The sequence below is a fragment of the Cryptomeria japonica genome, chromosome 9 (genome assembly GCF_030272615.1).
Source record: "Cryptomeria japonica chromosome 9, Sugi_1.0, whole genome shotgun sequence".
Classification (NCBI taxonomy): domain Eukaryota; kingdom Viridiplantae; phylum Streptophyta; class Pinopsida; order Cupressales; family Cupressaceae; genus Cryptomeria; species Cryptomeria japonica.
The window spans coordinates 189,204,356-189,228,992 of record NC_081413.1 but is presented as its reverse complement, the minus strand read 5'-3'; the positions used below and the strand labels follow the sequence as shown (position 1 = coordinate 189,228,992).

Below are 24,637 nucleotides of genomic sequence, written 5' to 3'. Positions count from 1 at the left end.
ATTTGGTGTAGTCAATTTAGTGGTCTACCTAGCGGAGTTGAAAAATTGAACCAAAGTTAGGGTGTGCACTATCGCTCCTCTCCTCTATGTGCTTCTTTTCTCTGGGTCCTTTTTTGTGTACAGCCTAAGTTGGCCTAGTGGTGGAGAACTTGTGCTCTTGAAAAAGAGGTCACAAATTCAAACACTACAAAGAGGTAAGGTATGCACATCTTCTCTACAGTGTAGTAAATATTATAATAAAAAGTATCTCCACACATATTTTATAGAAATTTCTTCAAGATATATATGATAATAATCCAATGTTACACAAATATTAAAATTATTTCCATTTATTCCGTTATTCGTAAGCAAATAACATAGATTCCGAAGTGCCGGTAAATTCCGGGATAAATTTTTCACCCTCGTAAATTGATTTTTGTTAATTAACTTTTTTACAGAGCAGGAAAAATGGCGCGCAGTGGAGGACAGTTAATAAACACGATGACCTGTTGTGGCGAAAAAATGATTTACGTTAATTCCGGGAGAATCGCGTACGGCAAGTTTTAAAACCACACAATTGTTCTCTACATCTGGAGCCCATACACTTTAAAATCTCCGTCATATCAATCTTTGACCAGATTTGACCAGACTAGTCGTACCGGGGCCCCTATACAATGTTTTTTCTTTCAATATTCCAAACTCGCGCGACATTGTGCGGAACTCCCTCTGCCATTGATTCACACTTCAAACTTGGTCATTTCTTCACCTAAATAGTAATGTACTTCGATTGGCTAATTACCTGGTGCTTTGCCTGCCAATGTTTCAGACCCCAGGTACAAAATAAAAGGTAACGAAGTAATAATACAAAATACCTGGTGCTTTGCTTTGTCTTTGCCGAACGCAGGTACAAAATACAAGGTAACGAAGTAATAATCTACTCGAATGGCTACTTACCTCTGCCTCTGCCTCTGCCTGCTCGCAGCTTCCTCTTCTTTCACCATTGCAGAGGGTGTTGAGCAGAATACCAGTTTCATCTTCAACCACTTCAACGTCACAAGCACAATAAAATATGTTGCAGATACCTCAATACAATCCAACGCAATCAACCTCACAAATCACTCGAGGCGTGCCATTGGGCGTGCCTATTTTGAAAAGGCTGTCCCCACGAAAAGAAATGGCTCCGTAATCTCGTTCAGTACGACCTTCATATTCGCCATGGTTCCGCAGCCGCGCTCGGACGGTGGCAACGGGCTCTGCTTCATCATGACGCCCACACCACTTCTCAACGGCGCCATCGCTAGTCAGTACTTAGGCCTCGTCAACTTATCCAGCAACGGCAAAGACTACAATCATATCTTTGCTGTAGAGTTCGACACGATCGAGAGCGTAGGCGTCGAGGACAAGGACAGCAACCATGTGGGAATCGATCTCAACGGCGTCAAATCGGTGGTAGCACAACCTGCTGGTTATTGGCAAGGGAACACTTTGACGCCCATTGATCTCAAGAGCGGCCACAATATAAGAGCCTGGATCGACTACGATGGGGACTTGAAGCAGCTGGATATAAGCATTGCAGTGGTCGGAGAGGCGAGGCCGCATAAGGCTCTGCTGTCGAAGAAAGATTTGGACTTGGATGGGATAATACAAGACCAGATGTACGTGGGATTTTCAGCGACTACAGGTGGCGTTTCCCTTCGCTTGATTTCTGATTCGATTTCTTTCATTGTCTGTTGCATATAATATAACCTATACCCAAGATTTTAAGCTATCCTAGTTTAATAATGTTACATTGGATCACTGGTAAAATGAGATCAAATGTTTTCAATTATCGCAACATCCATAAATTTGTTTTTAAAAAATTGCTATAAGATATAAATTATATAGTATATATATAATTAACTTTCTTACATAATAATTGTGTCAATGGAACCATTTTGTTGATAGATATATCTTTCAAGAATGGTTTATAAGGTTGGACGAAAATAAATTATATAAGGTTTTACCTAAACACATGGTTTTGGGAGTTTTAAGTTTTTTATGAACTATATTAGTTAAAAATATCAACCATTTAGAAGAAGTCTTATACACATTTAGTTTGATTCAATTCAGTTGTTTAATTTGGTTAGATATGTATAACACTACATTAGATCACTTTGCAACTAGGTACAATTATTCCATTACTTTTAGAAAGTACTAATGGTTGCATCTAGGTCAGGCTTTACCTTAGGGTGGCCATGAAACTCCAAGGCACATCTACTAGGTACTTGGCTTGGGGCATGGCAAAATTGTCTACCCTATCATGTTGTTCTAGTATTTTCAATTTTCTTTCTAGAAAAGGTTAATGAATCTAGTTGTGCGTGTTTGAATGTTCATTTTCTTAGGTCTATAATGTTGTGACAACGAATTCATCTAAGATCAAAGTATATTTAACATTGACTGAAATTTGTGATACTTTCTTATTTAGACACTTTTTTAAAACCTTTTAGATTACTTCCATATGATTATATATAGTATTCATATGTAATTAAACCTTTTGCCACTCCCTTGAAGTTCCATTACACTTTTCATTTTTTTTTGTTTAAATTTTAAAAATCTTTGTCTTATTGATATGCCAAACTAGTATACGTGACTATTACTTGTTAGAAAGAAAGGAAAAACAATGGCAAAGTTTATTATATTTTAGTGAAAGAAAAATTTGATATTTCTTAAAAGGTAAAAACATTCTTATGTTTTACAGGCTTTTAATGTAATTTCAATTTACATTTAATTAAGAAAAAAGTGTATATAATTTATATCTTGTAAAAGATTTGTGAATGTAAACTTTACATGCCTCTTTTTGAGAGAATACTGAATTGTCTTGCATTAACAGGTAACTCTCCTGTAATTGAGGATCATTACATTTTGGCATGGAGCTTCGCAACTGGTGGTAACAAGGCTCCAGATCTAGACATCTTGCATCTTCCATCCTTTTATATCAAAATCCCCAAATTCTACCATTCTACAACTTTCATATCCATTACTATAGTAAGCTTAGCAATTATCATCTTGGGACTCATTTTAAGCACATTTTACTGGCTTAAAAGGATTGACTACATAGATTCTTACAAGAAATGGGAGTTGCAATATTGGCCACATAGATTTTGTTATCGAGAACTCTATCTCGCCACAAAGGTAAATATGAATAAAAAATATATCTTCTACAAAATAATTTTAATGTTTATCACATTTAATTGGAAAGTAAACGAACTAAGAGAGCTTAGCTTAAATTGACTAATTAGAAGATAATTTTATTTCCCATGCTTACTAGTTTCTTGACCTTGATTTCTATTGAACTCACTTGCTAGCCAAAATCCTTCAGTGAGCTTCTACGCCCTTCTTTCAGCTCAAATCCCTAGTGACTAGGAAATGAAATCAGTCCAAGTAGCTAGAAGTCTCACCATTGTAGTCATAGAAAAGTATATAGACGCAACGGTTAATCTTTAACGGGGAATCAGAATCCTGAACAAGGGATTTACCACTCTGCTTTATTGCAGGGTTTCGGGGACGACAATCTTCTAGAGTATGGGAGCTTTGGGCGGGTTTACAGGGGCACTCTGCCCTTCGGGGAACAAGTCGCCGTGAAATGCATCTACAAAGACTGCACGGAAGGAATGAAGGAATTCATTGCAGAAATCTCCAGCCTTGGGCGGCTGCAGCAACGGAACTTGGTGCCTCTCAGGGGCTGGTGCAGAAAACACAAGCGCCTTTTCATCATCTACGACTACATGTCCAACGGAAACCTTGAAAGAAATTTGTACAGTCCCAAATTGAATCTTACATGGGCTCAGAGATATAAAATTCTCACAGATGTGGCCGCGGGGCTTTTGTACTTACACGAGCAGTGGGAAAAATGTGTGGTGCACAGAGACATTAAGTCCAGCAATATATTATTGAACTGTGATCTGAATGGCCGAGTAGGGGACTTTGGGCTGGCAAGGTTATATGATCACAGTGAAAAGCCCCAAACTACTCATGTGGTGGGCACGCTGGGCTACATTGCGCCTGAGCTTATACATTCTGGTAAGGCTTCTCCTTACACAGATGTGTTCAGCTTTGGGGCTCTTATGCTGGAAGTTGCCTGCGGAAGGAAACCTGTAGATGCCCAAGGTGTGATTTTGGTTGAGTGGGTTTGGGATTTGTATGCAAATCAAAGATTACTGGATGTTGTTGATCAGAGGCTTGGTGGGGATTATGATAAGGGCGAGGCTGAGATTGTGCTTGTATTGGGGCTTGTGTGTTCAAACCCTGACACAGAGAAGAGGGTTAGCATGAAAAAAGTGTTGCGGGTTCTTTCTGGTGAGGCTCCTCTTCCTGGGGTTCTTCATATGCCCTCGGCTTCGAACAATGTGGATCGACTTTAATAAAGACATCTTCTACTTCATATGACGAAGACCTTAGATTATCTATTATAGTAAAAAAGATTTACAGAGAAAAGTAGTATTGTGTTAGTTGTTGAGGTTTTGCTCTATCGGGGATAGAGTTTGCCTTTGTTTCTATGTAGTTTGACCGTTCTCGAGGTATAGAGTGAAATAGTTCGAGTTCTACTTGTGGGTGAAAAACTCTGATTTGTACAATAATGGCAATAGCTCTTAATTACATGAAATTTGTATTTCTTGTTAATACCATTAATTTTATGATAACATTGTTTGAGATTTTGTTTTATTTTTATCTTAATTTCATCAAATGTTCTTTTTTAAATTAAAAAATATAGAATGAAATTATTACACAATAAAATATAATGAAAAAATGTAGATTTTTTTGGTAAGTATTCATTTTTGAAGTATTATAATAATAACATTTGTTTACAATCAATAAATGAGATGTGACAAAGGAATTGTGAAGATAGTCTAATAGTACATTAAAATCAAAGATGTCAAGTGGTCCAAACCCAATTTTTTGTAAGTTAACGGAATGGTAATTTTACTAGCCTAATAAAGATTATAATTAATTAGGACACACTTTATTGTTAACTATACATCCACATATAAATGTAAACATAATGACATTGCTCACCAATTTTCTTTCAACGGATCTGTTTTCCTATCTTTTTTAATTGTATAGTTGAATACATAGATACACATACATGCTTATATTGATGGACCTTGAAACCACTAAAGACTCTCATTATTTATTTATTGCTGCAAGGCAAAGTATTTTCATCTAGTTAATGGTAGCAAGGTGAAGAGGAGCAATTGAGGTAAACAATGACTGTAGCAAAGAGAGGCAATCAAGGAGCCATTTCCAATATTCTTTGAAAGTGGCAATTCAATTTAATGAAAATTTAATTGTAGACTCTAATATGAAAAGGTAATGATCAATTATTCAATTCAAGGCCAAAGTTGAAACAAAAAAAGGTCCAGATTTAAGTTAAATAAAGAATACTTCTACAATAAAGATAGGAATACAACCATATATGACTTAAGCTTAAATTTGAAGCTTGTCATGTTTGAAATGTCTCAACTTGAATTAATGTAATTGATGCCCTCCTAAATGGCACAAGGTTAGTGAATGATCAACAACACAAAAAGACACAAAAACGTTAGATTGTCAGTGTTAGTCAATCAAAAACTAATCTAAAAAGGCATACCAAGAGAGATGCTAAAAACAAGCTAATATATCTAACTAAAGAAGCAAAGATAACGAGGCATCTCCAAATGCCTCTTAGCATGGTTTTAGTTCCTTTCTCCCTTGTTCCTCTCCTCTCCAAGTTCCAAAATAGTGTAGCTCTCAGCAGCTTTTTGCACTATGGATGCTTATGGAGGATTGAGATTGTAATATTGTGCTTCGAGTATGAAATGAGAAACTAATGCTATGCTTATTGATGCTAAAATGATGTATTTTAACCAAAATAACAAAGTATTAGATGATTATGCTAAAAATGCTCTCTAAAATGTCTATAGCTTAGATGCATACAAGTTTTCAGGATCTGGATTATGAAGAAATGGGCTCTATTTATAGGGAAAATGGAGCAATGGATGGTTGAGATTGAGCAATCTCAACAAGGGTCAGGATTGAATGATTTCAAATCCATGTGAGGGCTTTCAACCCAATCCCAGGATGACAAGTGTCAATGTGAGATAGGTTGAGAGGAGAGGGAATAAGCATTAAATGTCTGATATGACTTTAGAAGTTAAAGTCAAGGTTGGTTGAATGAATAAAATCTTTATTCAAAGAATAAAGCTTTTATCCAATGGATAAACTCTTGTGCAAATGTGAAATGGATGAATATGGTCAAAACAATAAATGTTTGGGGAGACAAGTTTGAAATAACCATAAATGGTTATGTAAGAGCCATAAATGGTCATGTAAGAGCCATTAGTGGTCTTGGAAGACTTTGGGGGTTAATTTGTTGAACACACAAAGCATTAAATGATTTTCAAAGACTTTGGAGTCTTTGAGAAGTGACTCCATTTTGCTTAGGAATGTGACAATAATTAGGGGATGGATTAGGCTAATTAGGAAGAGATTAGAAGAATCTAGAAGGGGATTAGATTTTGCAAGTGGATTTGGTGGGTGAGGGAAAATAGGATTTTATTAAAATAAAAATTCATTTATTTCAATAAATGTGTGCAAGTTGCATTTGTAGAAAAATGCAAGTGGGGGGGGATAATGATTTAAATAAATGTTTTATTTAATTTATTTAAAAGAGGAAAAAGGGGATTCTGATTAAATAAATAAATTTTATTTATTTAATTGATTGTGAATTTGATTTAATGAATTAATTAAAATAAATTGAATAATTTATTTAATTAATAGGAGAATGTTTGGAGATGAATTAATTAAATATTTATTTAATTAACTGATGGCTAGTGGATTTTTAATCAAATAAATAGCGAATATTTATTTAATTAAGCTAGACAGATTTATGTGACTACAGTAATAATAACAATAAATAATAATATGTGATAAATTATTTATAAAAAAGATGTCTTGAAAAAAATACATAGCATATTTTATAGAAATTTTGTAAGGATATATATACTAATCATTAAATCTAAAGGCATTTATTATTTGAGAGGGATGAGCTATTTTTTTAGATCATAGTTCACAAAATCGAAGCAAGATGATTAAATGTGTTTGGTCCATTGATCTATTCTCCTTTGATTAAAATAATCATGGTTTCTCCATATACCTCATTTGATATGCCTTCATTGCCCAAGTTGTGTGGAAATAAGACCTAAAAGACTTCGTAGTAAATACACCTCAATATCATGAAACATTCAAAACTTGTCCTTTTCTATGTAGTAATATTTTTAGTTGTGCAATACAAATTACAAATATTTGATAGGTTTTTTATTTTATACATAACTAATTGCACATAGTTGAATTACACACACATAGGGACAAATGAATTAAGAATTCATTTCTTTACATTTAATATGAAAATGCTATGACAATTTTTTTTAAAAGGGTTTTTTATTTTAATATTTATTTTTTCTAATTAAGATAATTACAATTTATATTATTTTTTTTTGTAAGTTGTGGACAAGGGATCCACTCTCAATTTGAGAAGAAAAAAATAATTATTCGCAACAACCCTCTAATAGGATCACACTAGAATTCATCTGACCACATATTAGTGAGCTGCAATCCCTACAACAAAGGTGCAAAGAGACAACTATTATCTTAATCTACAAGCTAAACACGGAGGACAAGAAACACTCATTCCCATATTTAACTAATCTCCTTTCTTTGAAGATCTTATCGAAATCTTTAGTTTAGTTGTCCAGGAGTTTTCTTTTTCTTCACTTTCGTCCACTTTTGTTCTGTCTCAATGGAGGTAGATACTTCTTTGATGTTTTTCCCATTTAAAGTTCCACAATCATTACCCACAACTGGAGTATCCGATGAGTTGATTGAGATTGCAGTGTTTAATTAGACAATAAATCTTCTTCATCCAACATGATTGTGGAATCCTCTGTGATAGCACCATTTGGACTCATTTTTGTCTTGTTCCCCGGAGAATGATCTTACACTTCTATATGAGGGGGTGAGCTTATGAGGGGATCTTTTCCCTAAAGTGTATATGAAAAAACATAAACATCTTTCTCAATAGGAGAAATGACATAATGGTGGGGTTCAAACCCCTCCTACCAAGTGAGACGACTATTTGGGGCAGCATCATCCTACACAACAACTTGTATCTTATTACACTGAGAGGTACCATGGTTTGTTGAAAAACATTTTTTGAACCTGAACACAATTTTTTCATAATAGATATAAGTTGCTTTCATCGTCTATTTCCTACCTTTAGTGAAATTTCTATTGAAAGGACTTTTGAGAGATCAATCTCAATGCATAAACAAGCATTGTGTGTGCTAAATATTGACCTATTTGTAAACCCTAAAGATCCAACCACTAACCCTAGATCTATTGTAGTGTCGTAAACTGTACCCATAATTAGGTTGTCCAATTCAATGCTTAGTGATGCTCTGCAAAAAGAGGGTTAGAATATCTATTCGATGACAACACACACACAAGAGGAAAAACATTAGTGTTAGCAAGAAAATATTATTCTAAACAGGCATATCAAAAAAGATACTAAAAGCATGAGGGAATATTTAACTAAGGAAGTAAATATGATGAGGCATCTTCAAATGCCTCCTAACATGCTCTTAGCTCCTTCTCTTTTGTTCCTCTCCTCTCCAAGTTCCAAACTAGTGTAGCTCTCAACAACTTTTGCACTATGGATGCTTATGGAGGTTTGAGATTTGAAGTATTTGCTCTAAATGTGAATAAAAAGCTAATACTAGATGCTATGATGCTAAAATGATTTATTTTAAATGAAAGTGACAAGATATTTAGTGATTTATGCTAAATGCTCTCTAAAATTCTCTATATCTTAGATGCATAAAAGTTTTCAGGATTATGACTATGAATGCTAAATGCTTGAGGATTTGAAAATAAGGAATGTGAGCTCTATTTATAGGTAAAATGGAGCAATGGATGGTTGAGATTGAGTAATCTCAACAAGGGTCAGGATTGAATGATATTCAATCCATGTGAAGGCTTTCAACCCAATCCTAGGATGACAAGTGTCAATGTGAGATAGGTTGAGAGGAGAGGGAATAAGCATTAAATGCTTGACATGACCTGAGAGTTAACATGAGAGTTAAGGTCAAGGTTAGTTGAATGAATAAATTATTTATTCAAAGAATAAAGCTTTTATCCAATGGGTAAACTTTTGTGCAAAGGCAAAAGGGATAACCATTGTCAAAGCAATAAATGCTTGAGGAGACACATGAGTGCAAGTTGAAATAACCATAAATGGTTATGTAAGAGCCATTAATGGTCATGTAAGAGCCATAAGTAGTTTGGAAGACTTTGGAGGTTAAATTGTTGAACACACAAAGCATTTAATGCTTTTCAAAGACTTTGAAGTCTTTGAGAAGTGACTCCAAGTTGCTTAGGAATGTGACAATAATTAGGGGATGGATTAAGCTAATTAGGAAGGGGTTAGAAGAATCTAGAAGGGGCTTTAGGAATGCAAGTGGATTTATTGGGTGAGGGAAAATAGGATTTTTATTTAAAATAAATTAATTTATTTCAATAAATGTGTGCAAGTTGCATTTGTAGGAAAATGCAAGTGGGGGGGATAAATGATTTAAATAAATGTTTGATTTAATTTATTTAAAAGAGGAAAGGGGATTAAATTGAATAAATAGAATTTATTCATTTAATTGATTGTGATTTTGGTTTAATGAATTAATTAAAATAAATTCAATAATTTATTTAATTAATAGGAGAATGTTTGAAGATGAATTAATTAAATATTAATTTAATTAACCGATGGCTAGTGGGTTTTTAATCAAATAAATAGTAAATATTCATTTAATTAAACTAGACAGATTTATGTGACTACATTTGCCCCTCTTTGAGACGATGCGGTTTATCGCGTCATTTTAAAGAAAGAAAAAAATAGGTGTGAAGAAATGCCCCATAAAATGTTAATTTAATGGGTGGTATGCCCCCTCGAGAGATGGGCCGAAAAATTTCGAAAAATAAATCGAGCGATCTCCTTAAAAAGAATGAAAATTGGCAAGGTGATAGAAGAGAATAATGTAGCAATACGGGTGAAAAATAGAAGAAATCGGAGATAAATGGAGAAATGGGAGACTCAGGAAGTTCACGAGGACCACGGCGGTGAGCGAGGGAAAATTACGGTGGCAGCGAAGGGTTTATATGGGGAGAAAGGGGTGAAAACAGGGTCATTTGAATCCGTGACCATAGTGAATTCAGAGCTCTGATAGTGACATTTTGGAGGAGCGAGCAGCAGTCAAGATGCTGGTACCAGTAGCAGAGTACTGATTTGAGCGAGTCCGTCGATTCCAGTGGCCAGAGGACTACGGACCAACGGTACGCAAATTTGAAATTTTAATTTTTATGCATTTTTGACATATTTTTTGCTGAGTCCAAGTTGAGTCAGGACAATAGCGTTGAAACTATGTTTTGGCGATGTTGTCCAATTAATTAGCATTTTTGTGCCGCAATGGCACTATTGTGTTGTTGTTTAAGCGCTTTTGAAAATATGAGCGCTATTGTATGCATATTTGAGCACTATTGTTTTTGTAGCGCTATTGAGGGGTCAATTGAGCGCTTTTGATGCTAAGTAGCGCTATTGCGTAGCTGTTGTAACGCTTTTGTTATTTGAGCCCTTTTGTAGGGTTGATTAAGCGCTTTTGTTAGGGGATTAGCACTATTGTTTAGAAAGTAGCGCTATTGTTTGCAAGATAGTGCTTTTGTTTAGGAAAATAGATGCCCCAGTTTGTGTGAACAAAAATCTCCTGATGCCAATGATGGATGGATAGGGATGTGAAGTGAAAGTTGTTTTGAACCATAGCAGCCTGATGAGACTTAGGTCATTAGGATAAATGTCTGTTAAAGTCTAGGTGTGTCATGATTTCTTACCTGTTGAGACCCGAAGATACTTGATCAAAGTATATGTTGATAGTCTAGGTTTAAACTTAAGAAAGTTTGAAAACAAAACAACTGATGATGATTGATTGATGCACGTGTGCAGGAGGATCTATGCATCTTACAGTTGCGTGAGAGACATCCGGCTACACAGGGGCTACGGGATGGGCTGACAAAGGCCGAGATTGATTGTATTGCAGCGACTAGGTTGTATGATGTGATGTATATGCCCGTGATTCGGATGAATCACGGTTTGATTACAGCCTTGGCAGAGCGCTGGCATAGTGAGACCTGCACGTTTCACTTAACGCAGGGGGAGATGACGATGACACTGGAAGATGTGTGGCGCATCCTGCATATTCTCATTCGGGGTGAGCTGGTCACATATGATAGATCATGGGGGACTCTAGCGATGCAGAGATTCTTCGATGAGGACGTGTACATTGATGATGGCTCCATAGCCTGGGAGGATATCGCAGCATTATACGAGCCATTACTAGCAGTTTTGTCTGGGATTGTGGGAGGGCTACTGTGTCCGGATAAACTATCACATGGTTTGGCCATTGGGTGGGCACAGGTTATAGAGTAGATGATGACAGAGGGGACCCGATTTGTCTGAGGACCGTGTGTGTTAGTGCACATGTATCAGGAGTTTCATGAGGTAGTGTACCACGGGAGAGGCTCCTTGGCAGTGGGAGTGACACTGCTACACATTTGGACATGGGAGCACTTACCGATGACTCAACCAGTGAGTCTGAGATTTCAGGCAATTGACCAGCCTTATATAGTCATGTACAGTGGTATGATGAGTCAGCCCCACCTGGGGAAGCTAGAGTGGTGGCGGCAGGCGTTAGATGACATGGATGCAGTGATTTGGAGACCCTACATTGAGTGCGAGTCTTGGGAGGATGATGCAGAGGTGATGCCATATGTATTCATGACCCGATTCCTCATTGGGCAGACATGCTATGATGTAGAGAGACAGGTGTCGGGCAGGGTGATGAGGCAGTTTGGACGGCAACAGGTATTGCCGAGGGGATCAGGAGAGTACACCAGAGTGGTCTGAGAGAGATATGCATGGGGGCCAGTACTTCCTTATGATCAGGCATTGGTAGAGTTCCAGATGCTTCAGGTGACGCCATGGGATATACAACCAAGGGTGGTAGATGTAGGGGTATCGGAGGAGTATATGCAGTATATGGCGGCTCATCCGATTTCGCGGATATCAGATCTAGCAGAGTCGATTCCTGATTTTGAGGAGGAGAGGGGACAAAGACGGAGGAGGGGAGAAGGTCGAGGACCGATGATAGGTGGACAAGGGAGGGGGGATGGTGGTGATGGAGGAGGACGAGGAGGAGGAGATGGTGCAGGTGGACGAGGAAGAGATGGTGGAGGCGGTGGAGGTGGCGGAGGAGGTGGCTTAGGTGGTCGGGTCCAATGGAGAGGGAGAGGTGGATTTCCACTGCGGATATCACAGGGACCGTTGGTGCCGAGAGGAGTTAGATTAGGTGGTTGAGGTATGGAGAGGGAGATACCGATGGATAGAGGGGAGGGAGCAACAGGGGGTGGTGATCTTCGGGATCATATGCTAGCACATTTGCAGACTTGACTGACAACATCCGAGACACGGGTGGAGGATCTGGAGGCAGAGGTTGCAGGGAGAGATGTGCAACTATTTTCACGAGTCGGAGCTGTTTGTAGTGATGTGGGAGAGGGATAGTATGGTGGAGAGATTAGCGGAGCTGCAGGAGAGAGTCCGGGTTGGAGTAGGAGCACAGGGTCCTATTGGGGAGGTGATGAGACAGTTTGGACGGGCACAGGCTGAGATAGAGTATTGGTGGGGATTATATGAGCAGGTGATGCCAGCTAGTCAGCAAACACTGAGCTATTCCTAGATGCGGCAGACCGGGTCAGAGTGGTCTCAGAGGATGCAGAGCAGTGGGGTTGTGATGGGTCCATGACAGAGAGAGGTGTCAGGTGGTGTAAGAGCTAGTGGGGGTTTGATGGGGCCTCCACGGAGAGATAGATCAGATGGTGTAGGGACTAGTGGGGGAGCAGATGGTGATGGTGGTGCGGCATTTGGTCAGAGTGGCATTTGATAGAGCATTTTTGCATGCATGTATTTATATGATCATTTTTGGACTATGTCTTGGATGGCTCTTGGTAGCTGTTTTTGTAGACTTCATTTGTACTCTGATACATGAGATGATATATATGAGGAGATCCCATATTTTTGTGATGATATGCATATTGATATGTATGGATTTTATGCTTAAATGGATATGTGTATATGTATGCATTGATGAGATGATTCCTATATGTTGTTTATATGCATGTTTGTATGATGTTGGAGACTAACATATGAATGCAGATTTATATATGTGTGCATGATTTGTTTGATGTAATGCTTTATGTATGTAATATCATGATGATGATGTATGCTTATGATGATATAGATAAGATCTTGTGCGTCATGTCGATATAATGATGAGATAATGATATGCAATGATGTTAATGTAATGAATGAATGATTTTATGTAAATGCATCTAGATGGTTTTTAGATGAATGTAATATGGATAAACAAATGTAAAGTACAAATGTTTATATGATGATTTCTAAATGAATGTATATTTATAATGTATATATAAAATCGTATGAACCAATGTTTGAGACAAATGGTTTTATGATTCTAAATGCCTAAATATGATGAAGTAAAATGATAATGTGATGATAATGCAACTTATGGTTAATAACTTCACCTTAATGCAATTAAAAAGGGATAATGAATGCAATTTTAAATGAATCCTAAGATGAGTATAATAAAACACTAATAATGGATGAATGAATGTACTTTTTTTACTAAATGAATAGATAAATGAATGTATGCAATGATAAATGATAAAGGATAATAAAGGATGATAAAATGATAATTGATAACTGACACTAAATGAATGCATAGTAAATGGCTAATACAATCAAGGACAATTGGTTTATATGAATGAATCTAAACATCATGATTATGCAATGATGAAATGGTATAAGAAGACTAATGTTAATAAATGATAATGAACTATAGGCATTTCAAAATGATATGAAATTTACTTGATGCAAATGCAACTAAATGTAATGCTGATGATATGATCGTGATAGATGAATGCAAGGCTGGTTATACTTTGCATGATGCACGTGATGATGTATCAGAGTACTCGGTCGCGATTGTGGCCAAAAACCAACTCAATTGTCGCAGAACTGCTCATTTTAACTTTGTTCACATTGTCATGCAAAATTATGAAAATAAATGAGTAAATGGATGGACGGTATGCAACAAAATGCAATATAAACAGATGAGATGAAATGATGATCCATAGTGCTTTATTTTTCATCATCGAGCTTTAAAATGTTGTAAGGAAATACAAGCAACTTGACATAATGATTCAAGATGACCTAAGTATTCCTTACATGGATTTTGATATAGCAAGTTAATACAAACAACTTGATATAATGGGTCAAGTTGACCAGAGTATTGCTTGCAGAACAGACAAGGATCATCTTCGTTCATGCATGACTTGGATCGTCCTCCTTGATCTTGGGCTGATCATATCTTGAGACAAGTTCATACCTTAATAAGAGACAAAAACCTTTATCCAAATTGGATGAGGAGGAACCAAAGAAGGAGCATTGTTCTTGTATGTAAACAGTATATACATAAAGAATAAAGAATATGGATCCTTGGTAATGGTCCATGCTCATATGGTCGAGGTATATGCTGTAGTTAGCAAGCCATAGTGATCTATGACTACATTTTGCATAAGATCATGTAGCTTAGTGAACTTCCCACGTAGACACCATTAGTACATGCCCCAGAACTTCATTGGAATAATTTGCAAAAGATACACAAACAATGTTGTAGGAACCTGATATATATAAACGAATGAATAACTCACAAATCAATCAAGTATTTTGATAGCTTTTAAATAGAATTTTCTTGTCAAAGAAAACGTCATTTTGTCTTTGTTTTGGTAAGGAAGGATGCACCCTTGTTGAAGACAGTTTGAGTGTTGATGTTTGATTGTTTGGTTGATTTGGAGAAGTGATCATCGTGCAAGTATTTTTCAATGCTTGTTTGGTATCGGCTCGGATGAGTATGTACAATGTGTTGCCATGTTTTTTTTTGTTTGATTTTCGATGTTTTCTGATGTTTTTGGGTTTTGTGAGACATTTTGAATGTTTTTGGTATTTTGCGAGATAGTTTTGAATGTTTTTGGTATTTTGTGAGATAGTTTTGAATGAAGAACCCAATGAATCACAATACAAGGTAGAATCCACTTCCATCAATAAGTTAAGGGCATTGCCCCTAGTTTAGACATGATTATGAAAAAGAGGGATGCAAGACGCATGAAGTACTTTCTTGATTGGAGATTAATAACAAGCCATGGTTTGGACAGATGGATGTGTGTATGTAGTGGATGTGATCGCAACAAGTCTAAAAGATAATGGAGCCATACCCTTTATGAGTGGCACCTATTTGCCAGGTTTTCACTATCGCAGTTACCCAAGGTGCCACCGGAGTGGTTGTTCACCATTTGGATGCATGATTTTTCTTTACTATTTTGATGTTTTTGTATTTCCTTCAGGTCATTTATCTGGATGTTTTTGGTATTTTTGCCAGTATATATGGGAGCCTGATGCTCTGTGCAGCTTATGTATAAAACCGTTTGAGGTGCATGTTGTTGATCAGATCTGCTAGTGGTTCTCCTTCTGAAGTAGCCAACTAATATGCCCCAGACCCAAATACAACAGTGATAACATATGGACCCAGCCAGTTTGATTCAAACTTTCCCTGATGTTCTCGGTTGGGTTGGTTACGAGGATTTTCTCAAAGAACAAGATCACCTACCTCAAGTGTACTAGGTCTAACTCGATGATTATAGCTTTGCTCATGCGCTGCTGATAGGCCTTGAGGTGATTGTATGCAACTTGTCGCTTCTCATCAAGTAGCTCTAAGTCTTGGAGATGAGATACTCTGTATGCTTCATCATCTATGAGATTGTGCAAGGAAACTCGTAGTGATGGTATCTCAACCTCAATAGGTAAAATAGCTTCTGCACCATAGACCAATGAGTAAGGAGTTGTGCCTGTAGGGGTTCGAATACTAGTTCGATATGCCCATAGTGCTGGATTCAATTGAACATGCCAATCACGACCGACATCATTGACTGTCTTCTTGAGGATTCTCAATATGTTTTTATTTGATGCTTCAGCCTGACCATTGCCTTGTGGGTAATAGGGGATGGAAAAGCGATGTTTAATGTGAAACTTCTCACAGAGTTCACAGACATCTTGATTCTTGAAAGGAAGACCGTTATCTATGATGATGGACATGGGTACACCATACCGACATATGATGTAATTAAGGATAAATGAGGCGATCTACTTGTCGATAACTTGGGTAAGTGGAACAGCTTCAATCCACTTTGTGAAATATTCGGTAGCGATAATGATGAATTTGTGGCCGTTGGATGAAGATGGATGGATTTTACCCACAAGGTCAAGGCCCCATTGATAAAAAGGCCATGGTGTTTTGATTGGTTGTAATTCCTGTGTTGGTGCATGTATCAAGTCTCCATGAACTTGACATTTCTTGCACTTTCTGACAAAATAGTAGGAGTCTTTTTCCATGGATGGCCAATAGTATCCAATGCGCAGGAGTTTCTTGGCTAGTGACAGACCGCTTGCATGGGTTCCACAAATTCTTTCATGTACCTCTTCCAAGGCCTTTGTTATCTCATCTTGTTCTAGACATTGAAGGAGAGTACCATCAAGACTGCGTCGGTATAGGGTTTCAGCAATAATGGTATATCGAGCAGTTTGGCAAATGAAGGTTTTACGTTATCTATTCGATTGGTTAGGAGGAAGGGTGTGATCACGGAGATAGGTGTAAAACTCATTGTACCATGGGGATTCGGAACCGATAAGGCGACATATCATCTCAGATTCAGGGATATCATAAGTGGGGATCCAAAGTTGTTCTACCAAAAACTCGTAGCGTGTTGAATTCTACAGAAGATCTAAGAGAGATACGATAGTAGCCATAGCATCAGCAGCTCGATTCTGATCTCTTGGTATCTGTTCAAAGGTGATAGTAGTAAATGATGCCTTTAATTTGTCGACCATTTGTTTGTATGGCATGAGTTTGTCATCTTTAGTCTGATATTCATCAGTTGCTTGTCGAATGACCAGTTGGGAGTCGCCATATACTTGTAGTTCTTGTAACTTCCATTGTATGGCTAGCCTGAGCCCTGTGATCAAGACCTCATACTCTGCTATGTTGTTGGTGCATGGAAATGTGAGCCTGTAAGACTTCAGGATGCTGTCACCTTGAGGTGTGATAAACAAAATGCCTGCCCCCGAGCCATGCCTAGTGTATGAACCATCAAAGTATAGTTTCCATGGTTGTGTTGTTGTGGTCATGAAGATCTCTTCATCTAGAAAATTAGAAATGAGAGGATGATCGGCTATGAGTGGTGCATCAGCCAACTGATCTGCAATAACTTGACCTTTGATAGCTTTACAGTCCACATACTCGATGTCAAATTCACTGAGAATCATTACCCATTTGGCCAAGCGGTTTGTCAATGCTGCTTTACTAAGTAAGTATTTGAGTGGATCAATCTTCGCAATGAGTTGTACCTTGTGTGTTAACAGATAGTGCCTCAGTTTAGTGGTTGCCAAGATTACTGCTAGGCAAGCCCGCTCAATAGGTGTGTAGTTGAGTTCATAGCCAACCAATGTGCAAGAGATGTAGTAAACAGCGCACTCTTTCCCTTCTGCATTGTGTTGTGCCAATAGTACACCCAATGTCGTATTTGTTGCTGATATATAGAGTAACAGAGGTCTGTTTGGATCTGGTGGGATCAACAATGGTGTATTCATGAGATAGTCTTTAAGCATCTGGAATTCTTGCTGGCATCTGGTATCCCACTGAAAGCGGATGTTTTTGTGTAGCAGATGTGTAAAGGGGTGACACTTATCTACCAGTTGTGCAATGAATCTTCGGATGGATTGTAGTCGTCCTTGTAATGTCCTTAGCTGAATGATGTTCTTTGGAGGTGGCATGTCCATGATTGCTTTGACCTTTGCTGGATAGACCTCAATGCCTTTGTTTGAGACAATGTATCGTAGAAGCTTCCCCGAGGTTACTCCAGAGAAACATTTCTTTGGGTTGAGTCGAACATGATATTTTTCCAGTCTATCAAAGATTTTATCTAATATGTCTAGATGACCTTCTCTGGTGAGTGATTTTGCTAGTAAGTCATCAACATAATATTCCATTATAGTATGCATCATGTCATGGAAGATGGTGGTCATTGCTCGTTGATAGGTTGCTCCTGCATTCTTGAAACCGAAAGGCATTACATTCCAGCAGTATGTGCCCCATGGACATATAAAGGTTGTCTTATGTTGATCCTCTAGTGTGATCTTTATTTGATTGTATCGTGAAAAGCCATCCATGAGTGAAAGCATGGCATGTCCTATTGTTAGGTCCACTATGATGTCAATGTTTGGTAGGGGGAAGTCATCCTTAGGACATGCCTTATTCAGATCTCTAAAGTCAGTACAAATACGGATGCCCCCATTTGGCTTGCCGACAGGCACAATATTGGATATCCAATCTACATAATCAATTGGTCTAATGAAACCAACATCTAGGAGTTTCTTGAGTTCTGCTTTGACTAGTACTGCAATTTGAGGATGCATCTTGCGAAGCTTCGCTTGACAAGTTTGGCTCCTTCTGCTATGGTGAGGTGATGCACGACTAAATCAGGATCAAGCCCAGGCATGTCTGCATATGACCATGCAAAGTTGATCTGACGCTTTTGAAAGAACTCTACAAATTTAGGTTGTTCCTCTGGAGTTAGAAGAGATGCCAGATGTATGTGATGAGGAGTTTCAGGAGTCCCCACGTTGTATTCTTTTGTTTCCTCGATGAGAATCGTTGATCGTTCCCGTTGTGTATTAGCAGGGAGAATGTCAAACCTTTCATCCACTGGTGCCTCATAGAGGTTTTCACCATTGAATACACTCTTTCTTTTTACTTTTGTTGAATCAAACAGTGCCACGATGTGGTTTTCACTAGAAGATCCATGTTTTATTGTTATATTTTTGCAGCTGAAAGGTTTGGCATCTGCCCCGAAGAATGCTACGCTATTAAGTTCAATGGCGAATCTAGCTTTGTGATCCCCGCTTGGTATGTTATCCCGTAGTTCCAAAAAGTCAATGAGTGCCTCATCGTTTTGGAAAAGGTCAAGACATGGGGGATTAGGTTGGTTCCATTCGATGAGCTCTGGATGGATAATGGGCATTACTTCATCGATTAGGTTAAGTTCATGAGACGTGTCAATGAGGGTTAAGATTTTGTGGTGAAGGTCGTTGATGGTACTCTCCCTGTCAGAATCAGGCATAGGATGTGATGTAGGGTCTGTGGAAGAAGTTTCTAGCTCAGGAACCCAAGAGGTCTTTATCTGTGCTTCTCCATAAACAGGGATGTCTTTGCGAGATACTAAAAGCATGAGAGAATATTTAACTAAGGAAGTAAATATGATGAGGCATCTCCAAATGCCTCCTAACATGCTCTTAGCTCCTTCTCCTTTGTTCCTCTTCTCTCCAAGTTCCAAACTAGTGTAGCTCTCAACAACTTTTTGCACTATGGATGCTTATGGAGGTTTGAGATTTGAAGTATTTGCTCTAAATGTGAATAAAAAGCTAATACTAGATGCTATGATGCTAAAATGATTTATTTTAAGCCAAGGTGACAAGATATTTAGTGATTTATGCTAAATGCTCTCTAAAATTCTCTATATCTTAGATGCATACAAGTTTTCAGGATTATGACTATGAATGCTAAATGCTTGAGGATTTGAAAATGAGGAATGTGAGCTCTATTTATAGGTAAAATGGAGCAATGGATGGTTGAGATTGAGTAATCTCAACAAGGGTCAGGATTGAATGATATTCAATCCATGTGAAGGCTTTCAACCCAATCCTAGGATGACAAGTGTCAATGTGAGATAGGTTGAGAGGAGAGGGAATAAGCATTAAATGCTTGACATGACCTGAGAGTTAACATGAGAGTTAAGGTCAAGGTTAGTTGAATGAATAAATTATTTATTCAAAGAATAAAGCTTTTATCCAATGGGTAAACTTTTGTGCAAAGGCAAAAGGGATAACCATTGTCAAAGCAATAAATGCTTGAGGAGACACATGAGTGCAAGTTGAAATAACCATAAATGGTTATGTAAGAGCCATTAATGGTCATGTAAGAGCCATAAGTAGTTTGGAAGACTTTGGAGGTTAAATTGTTGAACACACAAAGCATTTAATGCTTTTCAAAGACTTTGAAGTCTTTGAGAAGTGACTCCAAGTTGCTTAGGAATGTGACAATAATTAGGGGATGGATTAAGCTAATTAGGAAGGGGTTAGAAGAATCTAGAAGGGGCTTTAGGAATGCAAGTGGATTTATTGGGTGAGGGAAAATAGGATTTTTATTTAAAATAAATTAATTTATTTCAATAAATGTGTGCAAGTTGCATTTGTAGGAAAATGCAAGTGGGGGGGATAAATGATTTAAATAAATGTTTGATTTAATTTATTTAAAAGAGGAAAGGGGATTAAATTGAATAAATAGAATTTATTCATTTAATTGATTGTGATTTTGGTTTAATGAATTAATTAAAATAAATTCAATAATTTATTTAATTAATAGGAGAATGTTTCAAAATGAATTAATTAAATATTAATTTAAGTAACTGATGGTTAGTGGGTTTTTAATCAAATAAATGGCAAATATTCATTTAATTAAACTGGATAGATTTATGTGACTACACTTAGGTTAGCACCTGCCTTAGTGTGTCTTGTTTCGTTTTACATTATATGACTTATTTAGGCATTAAATCATTAATTTAATTAAACCCTAGTTCTCTCTCATCAATTTACATATCTTAAAATTGTGCCCTTAATTCTAGGTGTGCCCCTTTTTATTTGATCCCAATTTAATCCTAATCCTACCCTAATTTAAATCTTCAAGATATATTTCGCACATCTACACATCTTACTTTGTGCCATTAATGATAGCTCACATCCCTAGAAAAAAATTCGATTGGACCAGGTAGTATACCACCTGGTCCCATACTTTTTCCCCAAGTTTTGGGAGCTTAATTGGACGGTATTACCATATTCAAATCCCGCTTGGTGTCAAATTTCATCAATTCTAAGTTGGCCTTTTATCAAATTCAAAATTAGGGTTTCATATATATGGAATTTCTTTTCCTCATTTGAGGATTACAATCTAGCAATTCGAAAGGATATCAGGTTGTGAAGTGAAAGTGTTTTTTGTTTCATGAAGTATCAGATCTACAATTCATCCATCAATCAAGTCTTCATCAATATTTTCATTAATTATGGAAGCTTCAGGAGATATTGAAGAATGATAAGGAATTCATTTACTATTGATTGGCTTGTACCTCTTCTTTAGGATTTGGTATGATTTCATGTCTTTATATTGAGTTTCAAATCTACATAATATTTATTTTCGGATTTGCACTATTGCTTTAGTTCTGCATTGCATTTGTGATTTAAAGCATTCTCTTTACACTCATTTTAGGGTTTTGCTCAAAACATATGGTAGAATTCTAGTTTGCATTTAGCTCATAGCAATCTATAGGCACATAAGATTCAAGAGCACACACACATTTTCAATTACAACATTGTTTACTTGTGGAGGTGGAAATCACCAAAAGAAAGGGGTTTGACTAAGGAAAAACCCTATATAGCCACAAACACACCATTTTCATCTTGTAGGTTGTCATGAATCGTATTTTTTAATAATGTGCATTTTAAAGATTTAATGTGATTTTTATGTATGCATTGAAATTAAAATAGATTTGATCATTCATAATCTAGTTGTGAGAAAATATTGTATGCATTTTTACTCTTGCAATTGATATGAAATTCGACATTTAATATTCTTTTGGGTTTGTCAATACTGATAAACTATTGAGTGCAAGTAATGCAAGATCAGGTGAACGAGGTCGAAGGCGAGAACACGAATCAGGTAGACTTGTTTTTAACTAAATGACTTCGATGGAAAAAGGGAATCTCACACACCACATTTGCATATACATTTATCTTTGCATTTATGAATGATAATTTTATGTTAAATTCGACTATATAGGATGAAAAATTTATTAATGATTGAATTATATAGCGATTCCATGATTTCATTTGCTTTGTGTGAAATTATCAATTATGTTTGGTTTTCGGAATTACATTTAAGTCGTAGGAATTAGGAATAGATTATAAACTTGTATATTCAAAAGTGAATATAGTTCATGATTTATATTGAATATTTTAGTATGATTAATTAGTCATTGAATAAATTGAATTATATGACCTAGTTTATAAATTGATTAGTCATTGTTATATAGATGGTAGGAAACTTGAAATTTATCGATTACGTATATATATAGGTGAAATTGTAAATTTAATCATTACGGAAATGGTCATACGCTATAAAAGCGATTACATAAAACATATTATGAATATTAATATATATATATATATAAAATTAGGAACATAAATTATAAACTTTAAATATTTCTAAGTTAAATATCACATAAAGTCGCATGTTAAATGATGACTTAATAAAAGGTGGTGGATTTAGTTTGAGAAAAAAATGACTATGTCGCATGACCAAAAGGTGGCCGCTTAGACTGCAGTCAACAAATTCATATGGCCAAACAACATGGAGTTAAAATAACGACTAATATGAGTCGAGTGACATCGCATAAAACAAATCTATATTAATTAACACGTAGAAGATATAGGTTTTAATGCAAAAATTTGAGGATGTTAACGTGGAGTTGATGGCATGCAAACGTTGGAACTTAAAACAAAGACTTTAGTTAACATCAGTGATACAAAAATCAACGACTAAATGCATGAATTGGATGATTTTAACGTAGGAACTTTGCATGCAAAGGAAATAGACCATGGTTAACATTAGAATATGCATAGACTAGTGGAATTAAGTGCAGAATTAAGAGTTCCAATGTGGGTGTAATACAAAATAGTCAGTTCATAGCAAAGATAGGGAACGTGGCCATGCATGGAGCGATAAAATTGCCATTGCACATGTTTGAAACCCTAGTTTACTTCTCCATTCCACACAGCAAGAGAAAGAACCGTAGTGGTGGCATAAACCAAGCAAAGTGAGCCTCAATGTGGCATAGACCTGGCATATATAGCAAGGAAACTACAAAATACAAACACATAAGAGTTTGTTACATCTTCCAACCTCTCCATTCGACCGATAAGAACTGCTATAATCATGATCAAGGGAGAATAGAAGCAGCAGACAACTTAGAATTGAACTCATATCGTGGAGGTAACGTAGAGATATACTTCTATCGTGGTGTTAATCTTGCACAATAATAGCAGAAATATAACAAAAGATGCCATCTCTCTCAGACGTGGAAGAGTAAGAGGAGATGAAGGTAAAAGATTTCTTAACCTTTGCAATCACCGAGCCCTTAATAAAGGAGTAATCTTAGGGAAAAATTAGATAAATAGAGGGAGAAGATAGAAGAAAGGATCATCTTTTCTTTGCTAGCAAGAAAGGACGAGAGAATCAAGAAGAGAAGGATAGAGTAGAGGAGAAGATACTTTGATAATATCGAAGAGAGAAATAGAGATAGATTTGATAGGAATAGTTTTGAGAGAGACTTGCGAACAAGGCGAGGAACTATTTGACGAAAGAACGTCAAGGTCGTACAAACCGGACCAAGTTTACAAGAGGTCAGAATTCCTTGTTTATGGTTATTATTTGTTATTATTTGGTATGAGAATGTATAGAATTAGAAGCTTTAGATATTAGGTATGATTATCCAAATTTGTTTCATATGTCATTATCTTATTTGAAATGCATTGTAAATCATTTTAGAATAGAAGAAAAGAATATAGAGAAAAAAATGTTAACTAATTGTTAATAACGTATTTTGTCCAAAATAATTAGTTCTAATTCTATTAAAAATGTGTTTGCGTACTTTTTGGTTATATATGAGATTAAATTCATACATGTATAACACCTTCTTTTGCATGTACCTTATTTAGTTAAAAGATTGATTATGAGATTATTGCTTATGAAAGTTTATCGTTTTCCAAAATATAAAAGATTGTCTCAATAGATATATTAGTAATGATTAGTAAGGAAAATGATATCTCTATTTTTGGTTAAAAAGAAAGATTGTATTCACAATTGAATTTGTTTTCGAGGGAACCAAGCTAGGGTTAAGCTTGAGTTAGAAAATTACCTTTTGGGACGGGTGCCGAATGTGGATGTTTTTAGGGAGAATAGTTTCTTTTTCCAACTATTATTTTGCTGTGCATGGCATTATACTCGACCGAGTTATTATTTGAATTATCCATAGAAATTGATAGAAATTCCTTATTTATGCTCTCTACCACATCCTAGTATGATAATGAATGTTTGTTTCTTAGAATGAAGTAGAAAAATAAAAATGCATATATTATCTAGGCATGCACTAGATTCCCTCTTGCTTTCAAATTCTTTGGTTAAAACAATTCGTGCAGGGCCGGGTATTCTTGATTGACCAAGAATTCCGGGGAAGCGTAAGCTTCAAGGTTGGG

The 24,637-nt window shown here is 36.5% G+C and overlaps 1 protein-coding gene across 2 annotated transcripts; it reads left to right on the top strand.

The window, feature by feature from the left end:
• The first annotated feature begins 824 nt into the window (after positions 1–824).
• On the top strand, positions 825–4,637 carry LOC131038385 (L-type lectin-domain containing receptor kinase S.4). Of its 2 annotated transcripts, none has more exons than XM_059210883.1 (3): positions 825–1,660; positions 2,849–3,003; positions 3,513–4,637. In XM_059210883.1, the coding sequence occupies exons 1-3, from the start codon at positions 922–924 to the stop codon at positions 4,377–4,379; spliced, it is 1,761 nt and encodes a 586-aa protein (XP_059066866.1). In that variant the 5' UTR covers positions 825–921; the 3' UTR covers positions 4,380–4,637. The 2 variants fall into 2 exon arrangements, with proteins under 2 accessions (XP_059066866.1, XP_059066865.1); XM_059210882.1 differs by having other exon boundaries at positions 2,849–3,150.
• Positions 4,638–24,637: the final 20,000 nt, after the last annotated feature.

What these genes read in the sequence shown, in the direction of transcription:
- LOC131038385 (XM_059210882.1), top strand. Translation starts at nt 922, where the DNA reads ATGGCTACTTACCTCTGCCTCTGCCTCTGCCTGCTCGCAGCTTCCTCT. An exon ending in GGGATTTTCAGCGACTACAG is followed by an intron (nt 1,661 to 2,848) that starts GTGGCGTTTCCC and finishes TTGCATTAACAG; the next exon opens with GTAACTCTCCTGTAATTGAG. An exon ending in AACTCTATCTCGCCACAAAG is followed by an intron (nt 3,151 to 3,512) that starts GTAAATATGAAT and finishes GCTTTATTGCAG; the next exon opens with GGTTTCGGGGACGACAATCT.